General features: G+C 38.5%; 1 protein-coding gene across 1 annotated transcript in view; it reads right to left on the bottom strand.

Moving 5' to 3' along the window:
- LOC133984078 (CUB and sushi domain-containing protein 3-like) overlaps nucleotides 1-12,469 on the bottom strand; it is a 212,287-nt gene that overhangs the window by 166,496 nt on the left and 33,322 nt on the right. Inside the window, exon 4 of the mRNA XM_062423328.1 lies at nucleotides 4,129-4,323. Coding sequence (XP_062279312.1) covers nucleotides 4,129-4,323 — 195 coding nt within the window. The remainder of the gene's footprint in view (nucleotides 1-4,128; nucleotides 4,324-12,469) is intronic.

Genomic DNA, 12,469 nt, shown 5'->3' with positions numbered 1-12,469 from the left:
AGAAAGGGCAGGATCTCTGAGGAAATGAGATCAAAGGACCATCTGCCCACATACAGGAGCCGGGCCGGATTTAGAGGAGGGAGAGAGTGGCTCAAGCAGTGCCCAGGCCTGAAAAGGAGTGATGTTTCTGGCCCGTGGCAATAGAGGCTAACACCATCCTTAAATGGAAAGCAACCCTCCATCTGCAGCTTTTTGTTTCCTCCAAGCTTTCCATTTCTCAAACATATGCTGAACCGTTTTCTTTTTTCTGTGGTTTGCACTGTAGAATGAGTTGGCATGAGCAAATTTGCTCTGCTTGCTTTGGGATTGCTTAGGATTGTATATTAAAATGGGAAGGAGAGATCTTTGACTCCCTTCAGTATATCCTTGCTTCTGTTTAGATGACTTTGCACGTTGTAGAACAAGGAGTCTACCAGCATCAATACCTACTCCAAAGATTTTCATACTGTACTAAAAAAAAAAAAAAATTTTGATTAATAAATCATTGTTAGGTCAGTTCATCAAGTTTGATAAGGCTATTTCATTATATAGCAGTAAGAGAAGTCTATTCTGTTTGACTGGAAGGAAATGGTCTGTCTAGGTATGGCTTTCAATCCCTCTCCTTAAGAGCTTTTAGCTAATGATTATGATAATGTTTATTTGTCCATGCGGTGTGTGGTGACAGTCTAAATAACAAAAGTAACTGTCATGGTTTTCCCTTGACAGTTATTTTTACATGAGAACTTATCTGGAAGACACATTTCTAATCGTGTATCCATCATGACACATTTTCACACTCAGTTCTGAACCTCGAGTAAAGTAACTGGAACAATACTGATTAATTAGTTCTACATTCAGCTTTCTTTGAATCCATACCTGCTGTGCACATACATATCAGTACGTATCAATGTGAGGACAGCTCTCATCTTAACACAGCAAGGCATGCATAAACAGCATGGTATGAAGAGCACTATAGTAGTCTGTCATTCATCAATCAGATGTCAGAAAGAAACCATTATTATATTTTAGCATCTTCTTTGCTCTCTGTGATCTTTATGGTTGAGCAAAAGAGCTTGCTGAGACAAATTGCTTGTATACAGCATCTTTAAGGGTTCAAGTCCTGGACAACACAGTATTTTTGAATGGAGCATAAACCATTCTGACACTATCAAAGTGTCAGACAATTAAATGTATTACACCTCAAGCAATGCTTTTGCTTTAGGTTCATATACAGTATGTTATGTAATTATATTTTTCAGTATGTGAATAGACTAGTACTCTGAACTGCAACGAGTACACAACATTTACATGATATTGTCCTGTGGTTGATGAAAATTAAATAGTTACAGTTCTATCGCACACAGGCTCCGCCCTCTGCTGGACTTTATGGGTGATACTCTCCTCCAAACACATGCATGCAATCATCCACTGAAATTGGCATGTACAGTTATGCGTTCAGGGACCACTCCGTTGGCTCAGCCATTTTGATACCAACCAGCCATGGGCCAATTTTCTGTTTATGGAAGGTTTGGTGGTGGAGAGGGCCAAATCGGAACATCACAGCTTCGTGGCCGCTGCCCTCCACCTGACCACCTGCCTACAATTATAGGCTACCATTAGGCTATCCCTTGGCTCCCTGTGGAGTGCGTGGATGCGGTACTGCAGCTGCTACATGACCAGGGCGTGGGGGCCATCTTTTACTTAGACAACCTCATTGTCATGACCAAGTCCAGAGAATGTCTGCACACAGCTAGGTTGGTGCTGCATCTAATGCATTTCAGTTTTTCCATCAACTGGAAAAAGAGTACCCCCACCCCTACCTAAGAGAGCAGATGGAGTATCTGCAGTCTTGCACTACTAGGTCAACTGGGCTCATGGCAGTGTGCTAACCAGTCATTCCACTAGGGCTCCTGCACATGCACGGCCAGTATTGGTGATTCGCCAGCCCACACTTGGATCCCAAAAGGCACAGGAATACCGCTGGGTTGGGTGACCTCCTGCATAGCACAGATGCGTCCATGACATGGTGGGGGGGCACCTCTCTGGGGAGAGTGATAAGCGGTGTGTGGCATTCAGGGGAAAATACATCAACCTCCTCAAATTTCAGGCCATGCTCTTAGTTCTCCAACACTTCCTGACTCTGGTTCAGGTTGCCCACATCAACAGGTAGGATGGTGCTTTACACCTTTCCTCCTCTTTATCTCATTCCTCCTCTGCTGGAAAGGTTAGGACAAGAGCAAATGTTAGTCATCCTGATAGCCCAGGACTTCCATTAAGTGCTGTGGTACTCAGAGATGATGTGGATGTTGGCGACCCAGCCATGGTCCGTTCCCCAAGTGTGGTAGACTCTGTTCCAAAAAGTGGGCTCAATAGGCACATTACCCACATTGGACTACCCTCTCCAGGCTTCAATCCTGAGAGGGACAGAGCAGGATCCACCATTGCTTGCTTGAAAGCAGAGTGGTTGTGGGGAAAGGAGATTAGACCCCCTTTCATGTGCAGTGAGAGAAGTTCTTTACAGTATCTGGTGGAAGAGGAACTGTCCCATGCCACTGTCAAAGTGTATGCAGCAGCAGATTTCCTCCTGTCACGAGGGCTTTGGCAACAGACCTGTCTTCGCCCACCCTCTTGTAAAACATTTTTTACAGGGGGACATAACGGCTGGTGATGAATGTCTATACCCCCCAGTGGGAAATGCCCAGGTCCTGGTAAGTGATCCCTATGAGCTTCTATAGCGCTCCTCTCTGAAGGTGTTTCATTCAAGAGCTTTTCTTCTTGCACTGATCTCAGTTAAGACAGTGAGTGAATTGTGTGCCCTGTCGTTTCACCCAAGCTGTTTGCTGCTTGGTGACCACAGTGGCGCTACTCTCAGACCAAACCCCTCCTTTGTTCCAAAGATTATAAGGAGTTCCGTTAGGTAGCGAACTATTCCTTGACAAAACTAACTGCCCCCCGGGGGAATTACTGTATGAACACTGCATTCTCCCGGGACTGGAGTGTGTAGGGTATCTGTTGTATGACCTGTGACTGCTGAGAGGTTAAGCAATGGTTTCACCCAGTAAATGTTGATGTTAAGTGGGCTGTGTTGGGCCATCTACTGCTCCACTTAAGCGGCTTGGATTATAAAGTAGCGCAATTGGTTGCCTTTTATACTGTGTGACACACACGGAATCGGTAGGCACATCCTGATTGGCCAGCATGCAGATTTCAGTGGGCAATTGTATGTGTGTGATTGGAGGAGGGTATTACACATTGAGTCCAGAAGAGGGTACCGCCTGCGTTTATAGAGCTAAGGTTACAATATTGTAACCTTATTTTCAAGCTGTTGCTTTTCTATCTCACAGACAATGATTTTGGTGTATGTGAGAAACCACAAATTACCAAAAACTGATGTTGTATTTAAATATTTACTGTGTGCATATTTAGATTAAAAAATAATGCCTTAAGTCCTGCTCATGTGACCTGGTGTTGGTACCCATGAAGTGGAAGAAGAGAGGTGACCGTACGCCAGTAATAGAAATCAGGTCATCAAATTAAAAAGTAGATCATACTTTGTTAAAACTGGATCAGAAAAACACATTCCAAATCTCCTATTCCATAGGAGTCTACGTACAGCTCCAATGAAACTGCAAAAATGTAGTACATGTACCACTGCTGCTTACTGTACAACATTAAGATAAGATTCTTGTTCTACAGGAATAAATATTTAATCAACCTAAGCCACAGAGGTTCAAATCAACTTCTTCAGCATTATTAAATTGATTCCAACACCCACCATATATATATATATATATATATATATATATATATATATATATATATATATATATATATATATGATGGGTATATATATATATATATATATATATATATATATATATATATATATCTACACACCAGCCATCAAACTGTCAGTCATTAAAAAGCAATTAACTCTAAGCAATTCATGCTAATCAAATGGCAAGAGGACAAAGCAAACCAATCAACTCCTCATTTGAAATGTCTTGGAGTAACCCAGAAGTATGAAGATAACATCAAGTACTCCCTATGACACCCTACTGGCAGATATTGTACATCCATAAGGACAAGTTGGCTCAAAACAGATATCACAGTTAATAATGATTATGTTCAGTGATAAAACTTCCTCACCTCTGCAGATTGGCACAGGGAAGTCCCACAGTGACACACCAGCTGAATTGGTGACACAGGTGAGGAGTGAATGTCCGTCCAGGACATAACCAGTGACGCACCGATAACGGATCTTGTCACCTACGTTGAACTGAGTTCCATTCAGTATGCCTTTTGATGGAACTCCTGGATTTCCACATGAACTGCTTCTGAGCTCTGAAAAATGGGAAGAAAATACACCAATGTTAACAAGACTAGGTCAAAACCTTGTATATGGCTGAACTATGTGTTAAACACAAGTGGGTTTTTAAATTAAAACGATGGATACAGGAAGTGGTGACATACAGCCAACCAATGATGTTACATTACAAGATTTAGACTCAGTCAGTCAGGGACAGACTTTCACATTTATAGGGCTGGCCTGCTGCAGTCCTGTTACTTAGATCCATAAGAATAAAAAATGATTAAAGCAAATTTTACAACTCAAGTTTAATTCTGGCTACATAAAAGATTTCTGTTATGTTTGCCATTGTTAGAAATAAAGATTACATTGCTAGCTCTGCGCAAGTCTGAATTTTATGCCATTACAACCTTGAGTAGATGCTTATGACCTTAAATGGATATAGGAAGATGATAAAATGCACTGGCTGTGCTGAAGTGAGGAACGGGTGTTATATTAATGTAATACTTTACATTAAAAGACCACTAAATAACATAAATCTAAAGTTGCATCCGTAATGAGAGGCATAAAAAAGCACATTAGCACAGCGTACAAGAAAATAAAAACCAAGGAAGAAAAAGATGATAGAAGACAAGAGAAAGGAGCTACCGCTGCAGACTATAATCATTTTGCTGTGTGTTCTTGAATGGCTGCTTTGCTTAACAGCAAAAGTAGAACTCATATAAAGGGTGTAAAGATCCTCATTACAAAAAACATCATAGAACTGATTGTACATTAGACTTTTGAAGACCACTTATTATCAGTGAGACATTGTGAAAAGACCTCTGCTGATATGGATCTTTTGTGTTCCATATATTACTTATTGATTTTTTTTTGTTGCATTTTTTGTATTTTTGTACATTTACCAATCAAGCATTTTTGCGACACACCATATTACTTTGGAAAAAGGTGACATTATGGGGAGATTAAGTCATGCTGGTAATTAGGTATGTTACCAGCATGACAGGAACATTTTAAGCCATTCTAGCAGCATGGCTCTAGAGATGGCAGTGTTGGTCCAGACTGAAATACCTCAACAACTGCTGGATGGATTGCTATGAAATTTTAAAGAGCCACTGGTTCCCAGACAATGAATTCTAATGACTTTGGTCTCATGTCCTTTACTCCTAGCAGGTTGACCACTCAGAAGATTGACAATTTTAGTTGTTATTGAAATATATCTCCACTATTGGTTGTACTGCCATGGAATTTGGTAGAAGCATATATGGTCATAGGATGTATAGGATGATAGTGTTGGGATGAATGGTAATAACTTTGGTTGTCACTTGACTTTTCATCAAGCACCATCCATTGGGTTAAAATGTCAATGTGTCCAACACTTTGATGTCTGACATCATACCTGCAAAACTAATTACATATCCATTAACATCAGCTGTACTTTTTTATTCAACGCTAATTTGCTAATGTTATAGCTGTTTAACATAAACATGCACGTTTTATCACTGTATGTTAGAATGCTGATCTTACCATTCAGTTCATACCACCACTATTGTCCAAGTACAGCCTCACAGAGCCTGTTCTCTATCTATCATTTACTGCTGATGATCATTCAGGCAGATATTAGAAAGAGTCAAGGACTGTGAGAGAACTACAGTAACAATAAAAAGTAACAGAACTGCAAGAAATTATTATTCTAAATCCCTAGGCAGACATATTTTTGGAGAATACATATTGTAGATATTTCACAAGAAAGCAATCCCCATGAAATTACTAGCACCAATTCTACTGCATTGATGCTCTGACAGAGCTTAAACAGTGCCTTGAAATAACTTTTGATGTGATCTGGCGCTATATAAATAAAAATTGATAGATCGATTAATTGAAAATGGACATATTATGCTCATTTCTAGCTTTATATTTTTATTCTGGGTCTTCAAGATCCTTATTTATCTCATAGTGGTCCTCTATGCAGCCTCTCAGTTCAGCTTCTCACTAAAACAAGATTCATTTTAGCTCCTGAATCTTTAAGGCCCCCTTCCCAGTGACCCCACTCAGTTCTGACTGGTTAGCTTCAGGAGGGGCATAATGAGGGGCAGCTGTATCAAAGTCAGGTTAAGTTACTACTGATGAAAACCCATCATTTCATCATCATTTTAATGAGATACTTTTATTGTGAAGAATTTATAAGAAATGAACTGTGTTAACCAAGTAGCCTTGTTTATTTTCAATATTATTCAATTAAAAACTGTTCAACACAACCAGATATGGATATTTAGAGCTGTTCAGCAGATCAGTTAGAACTAATGGGAGATTATAAGCAGTAACAACCACAGTGATGAGAGAGCTGCCAATGACCAACATACCTCCAACAGGTAAACTAATCTTTTTGCATCCTCTCGCCTGTAGATGTATTTCTCAACCCTCTGTCATTCTGATCACACAGCTCACTCTTAATTTCCTTGCTGTCATTTCTGGGGGCATTAATTAAGACATCAGCTGTTCACATCACCTGGTCACATCTAAACAATAGCACAGTGACACACCTTCATTGTTAGCCTATCATATTGCAGCTGTCTTCTTAAATATTTTTTTCCCCGTCTCTGCTTTAGTGCTTTCTTGAAGCTGTTTTGAACGACCCACCACCTCCCCATCACTGCCCACTCTTTGCAGATTCATCAGTGCATCTCTTCATCAACTTCATCAGCCCAATCAGTCTCAGCAGAAGTCATCAGCCACCATTATCACTAGTGTCTGGACTCCATGGGGGTGGTCTATCTTACTGCTGCTCAGGACTGCTCAAGTCACTTGATTCAAAATCTCCCTGTAGAGTCCAAGCACCAAAGACTTTTGACAATACCTAATCAACAATATCATCTGTATAATATATAACTCTTTTTGTTTCATTCACTTGTCTGTCCTGATTGAACTTATTTTACTTTGCCATTCTGTGTAATGGAAAAACAATCACAGTATGCCAGCTCAACTCAAGTCAGGGCTCAGCATGACTACCCCCAAAACAATGGAAAAATGCCATAATGTTAGTGGAGCGGAGCAGTGAACTGCGGCGCAATGTGAGGAGCAGATTACAGTAGAAAAAACTGTTAAAAACTGAGTGTTCAGAGCAGTTTGAAGCTGGTGCTTCTTGGTAACAGGGATTACTTCTACATACATTTACATGTATGTCATTATTTGAAACTTTGGCCATGTTTAATATTAATATCCAACATTGTAACATTATATATATGATGGAAAATAAGGAAAAGCATAATAGGTTCCCTTTAAGCGCTTATGATCAATGTACTCCTTGGCAAAGTATTGAAGGAGTTTTTCATTAAGATCTACTGTAAATTGAAGTAAACAGGCCAGCAGGGCTGTTCAATCCAGCATTATTTTGGCTGAACACATTCATCACATCTTCCAGTATATTTATTTCCTCCATTTCACCATCATAACTCAATTTCAATCAAAATGATCCTGCCCAAGATGTAACAGCAAGGTTTTTATATCAAGCTACAGTACAGGACAATAATACATCATCCATTTCTTTTGCATCTGCACTTAAATGTAAGTGCTGACTATTCAGCTTGAAGGTAGAATTTAGTCTGACCCAGTTTATGTTACTAAACATAAACCGGGTCTAAACACCTATGTAAGTAACAATGCAGACTAATGGTCTCAGGTCCTTTGGCTATTTACGATAGAAGCTACATCAAAACACTTAAGCAAATCAGACCTTTCCCATCATTGCCCTGAGGATTTAGAACATGCAAGCAACCTGAACAAGGGAGTTTGACTTGTAAAACCTCTTATTTGTCCAGCAAATAGTCTTTCTAAAGAGATTATATTTAGTTTTTTTAAATGTACAGTAAATGTTTGTCTTAAGTTGTATTAATGATGCATAATTTAGAAACAAAGTGGTAGCATTTCACCAACGATTCTCCTAAAATAGTGCATCGTCATGATCCGTCATCCAGTCAATTCCAGTAAAAACAAAAAATCCACACTTGACTCAAAACAACATAAATCATCACAGATAGACACACTCTCTTAATTTCAGCAGTAAAAACATATTTACATTTTTCAAGACACACTTGAGTAAGCTTTATAATAATAAATACTGCATAACTGGATTTGTGGGTAATGATCAATAGAAACCAATTAGTCTGATCATATCCAGACTTGTCCTGCTGATAGGAAATGTAAAACTTCCTTCCGTCCTACAGCTTGTGACTGATCATGCAGTCAAGTTAAATGATTGTTTTTAATATGTGCCATCTGTTTTTGACTAATTATTCCAAGCTAGGAAACAAGAAGCTATTTTACAACTAACATAAACTGAGTGTTAGATGTGTTAGATGGATCTATGGATTAACGGATTGACAGATACGAAGAGAGAGAGAGAGAGAGAGAGAGAGAGAGAGAGAGAGAGAGAGAGAGAGAGAGAGAGAGAGAGAGAGAGATTTAATTGACAGACACATCTCTGAAGTCGTGTTTTCAAATGTTAATTTCTAGGAATCATTTTTTGAAATCCAATTACTAATCCACTTCACACTACAGATGCTCACATACAAATTCCTCATATGTATGATCTCTGATGAATGCAATATAAATAATCAGCATCAACAGCCAGCTGTTTATGTTTATGAGTAAAATTAAATGCCAACAGACTGCTTTGGGAATAAAGCGGGAGGAAAGGCGGCCTCAGAGCATGTGCAATTTCTTTTTTAATCAATTACAGAAAGTGTTGACTAACACAGGTGCAATTAAGACAACCTAAACAAACATAATACTGCATATAGTGACCATATTAACCTAACATTTGAATCTAACCACAAATATAATATTAGATAACAAAGAACAATATAAACTTGATTGCACACTAATCCTACAGGTAGGATTAGGATGATGACGATTAGGATGATAGTGGCTGAGGTTCTTTTTTGCTATAATAAAACTATATTAAAACAAAGCCCCCCCCCCCAAAAAAAAAAGACTAACCTATTTGACTGATGTTTCGTGAGAGAGGTGCCAATGATGGGATGATGAAGACAATGCCAGGCACCTACTGATGCCTGCCACAATTTACATCTGTTCAATACAGTGGTCAGGGATGAGATGGAGCAGCAGTCTTCTTAACATTGCATTAATATATAATTTTTCATTGGCAAACGGGTTAACAATTACTTATGTGTGGTGAAGTGTAACCATAGCAGACATTTATGTGACATGTCTGAGCTTATGGACAAATTATCTATGCCACATTGTTTAAGATCACTTTATTCTATGAAGCCAATGAAAGGTTTAATATTCTATTCACAACCATTTTAGTCCCTATAAATCTCTGGTTAAAAACAATTAAAAAAAAAATATCTTTACATACATGAAAAAATAACCAAAGGTCCATGAATGTTTTATGATATTTTTTAAAGCCATGCTTCACTGTGCTTATACAGTACAGCTACTGCGGGCTGCAACAAATGTATGCATCTCTACATGGCACAGCATGATCCCTGGCAAAAAACATCAAATGTATCTCCATGGGAGTTAAAGAGAGGCTGCGAAATTTAAATGTATTTGTTTGAAAAATCAAATTCGGGGAGTTCAACAAAGTGTGACTAAGCACATCAAAGGCAATCTAAATATCAACAAACTCGCCACAACAACCCTACAGTTTGATGCAGAGACCGTTAGATTATAATTTAGCATACTGCTGAGTTAAAAACATTTGCATCAAAAAATATCTGTAGAAGACCCAAAATCATCTGTCCAGGGGCAGTGCTGTGTGCAAACAGATGTGATTCAGAACACCCCACGACTAAAAACTGTGTCTCCCAAATCCTTCCATCACACCAACAGTCTTTGATTGGATGTTAAGTATACAAGGATGGTGATGGTAATTGGAAAATACCAAAGGCACAGTGTGCTTTAGCTATTTAACACTCAGCAGCTAAGTGGAAAAGGAAAATCTTGATCAGCTGCTAAACCAGGCTGCCAAGCAGTTCTTGGATGACTTGTAGGTAGAGGACTATGCCAGTGATGTGATGGAAAAGGTCAGGTATTGCAGAACTAATACATAACATACTGTACTGCCCATGCCATTTGGACAGATTGCAGCTAATGTACCACTCATCTCTTATATATTTGATGTATCAATCTCTTAGGTTACAAAACAAGGACAATTACAAGTGTTTAAAAATGTTTCTGTTGGCCTACTTAAAGCTAACCGTCCAATTTCAGCTATTATAGGAATATAAAAATATGAATTGATTTTAGGAAATAAATTGATTAGAACATCTCCATTTTTGGTCACTTCGGGGGCAGCAGAAACACACATTATCACACATTACATTATCCAATGTTCATTTTAGCACCTGTTTCTGATTTCATTTTTATCTTAGTCTAATGAAAACGTTTTTTAACTGAGGAAATTTCACTTTTCATCAGTTAAATGTTTCATTTCTGTCATGAATTTTTAATTTCCATGTCTCATGGAGCATTTTAAAATCACATCTGTCACCATCTTTTTTGAGTTTAGCTCTCACAGTTACAGGTGTAATTTTCATTTATCACAGGGTTAGTGGAAAGGCCACATACACTGGACTCATTCTCATTAAATCCAGTGGTCATTCCCAAACTCTGCACTCACTCTCTGTCATTCTTGCTTCACTTATGGTAACTGCAGCTGTATCCTCTCCACTGTAGATCATTCAGAAACTGGATTCACACACCTGTTCATTAGCCTAGCTTGAGAGAAGCTGATAACTTAAACTCTGTGATATTTATAATGAACATCTGGAAGATTTACATGTTTGACCACCAACATCAATCCTGTACTCATTCCTTGTGATAGTAACTGAAAGATAGCCAACGTTAAAGTCATATTTTTGTAGTTTTCCTCACATTACCATACGTTTGCAGTTACATTTCTGGCCACCTAGTCAATGTACACATTTTTGTATTCACTCTCCTTTTAGTTATAGTTTTTTTAGTTTAGTTTTGCACTACAACACCTTTTGGGAAAAAATGTCTCCTCTGTGTTCATCAGCCAGTTGCTAACCATGTGTGCTGATTGGTGCTGTGCAGGTAGTGTACAGTCGGTTTATAAGAACGTTTTTGCTACATCTGCCTGCTGCAGCAGAAAATCATGCTGATGAAGACAAACTGGACAAAAATAGTCAATTGTGGGCCATGCAACCAAAATAATGTGTAGATGAGCTTATTGTTGAAATCCAGTTACTGCAGAGGCCAATGGCCATAAGTTCTTGTTTATAATGCTGCAGGGAACCAAAAAAGGAAAATAAACAGTATGTTGAATATGAGACCTTGCAGTTGAAAACCCAGCAGAAGATTGCAAAGTGTACATGAGTGAACACTCTTATTTGCCAAGATTACTGCCTTTTTCCTGTGCTGCCGTGGCACAAATGTGACACAGAAGTGTAGTGCAAGACTTTTCACTGTGTAATTGTTAAAAATACAAAATTGACAGATAGATAACATTGTTTCTATTAAGTGGTTTGTAAAACCAATGTTAACATCTCTTCAGTTAATGTTTGCAAGAATAACTGAATTTATGCATTTTGAATTGTTTTTCCATACACAATTCATTCTCTGTCATTTTTTCTACCCGAAACATGCTTCTGCTCACAAGTGTGTTTGATAGCCTGCTGTGACTTAGATGTGACTAAGGGGTAAATTCAAAAGATAGAAGTTTTTTAGACTGTTAAGTGTTACACATCATACCCAAAAAAGCAACCTGTACTCTGTGAACCTTCGCTTGCCCCTGATCTAATATCAGCTGCCAGATGTTGCTGGGACATCGGACAGATTGTACTCAGGCAAATAAAAATGTGATGACATAAATCATTTTCCAGGATGACACCATACCACAGATTTTTTAAGCAAAGGTAAGATGCATTGAAGGCTCATGCTCCAAAAACTAAAGTTTCCTTCCCATCACAATACAAATTGTGCAGCATATTGTACAGATTTTAAGTGAATGCACATATATATGATGTATTAATAGATTCACTGGTGTGACCTCCATCTTCTCCAAGAGAGAAAAAAGCACACCATTAGATTTTAAAAGACTCACGCTAACTATCAGCCATTTATTGCTATAATCATGGTTCATGAGAGGACCATATAGGGAAACAAAAGACTTGCTCTCGCAAGCAAATGTTT

This window comes from Scomber scombrus, chromosome 7 (genome assembly GCF_963691925.1).
Source record: "Scomber scombrus chromosome 7, fScoSco1.1, whole genome shotgun sequence".
NCBI lineage: Eukaryota > Metazoa > Chordata > Actinopteri > Scombriformes > Scombridae > Scomber > Scomber scombrus.
The sequence above is the reverse complement of the archived record's forward strand: the minus strand, read 5'-3'. Positions and strand labels throughout refer to the sequence as shown.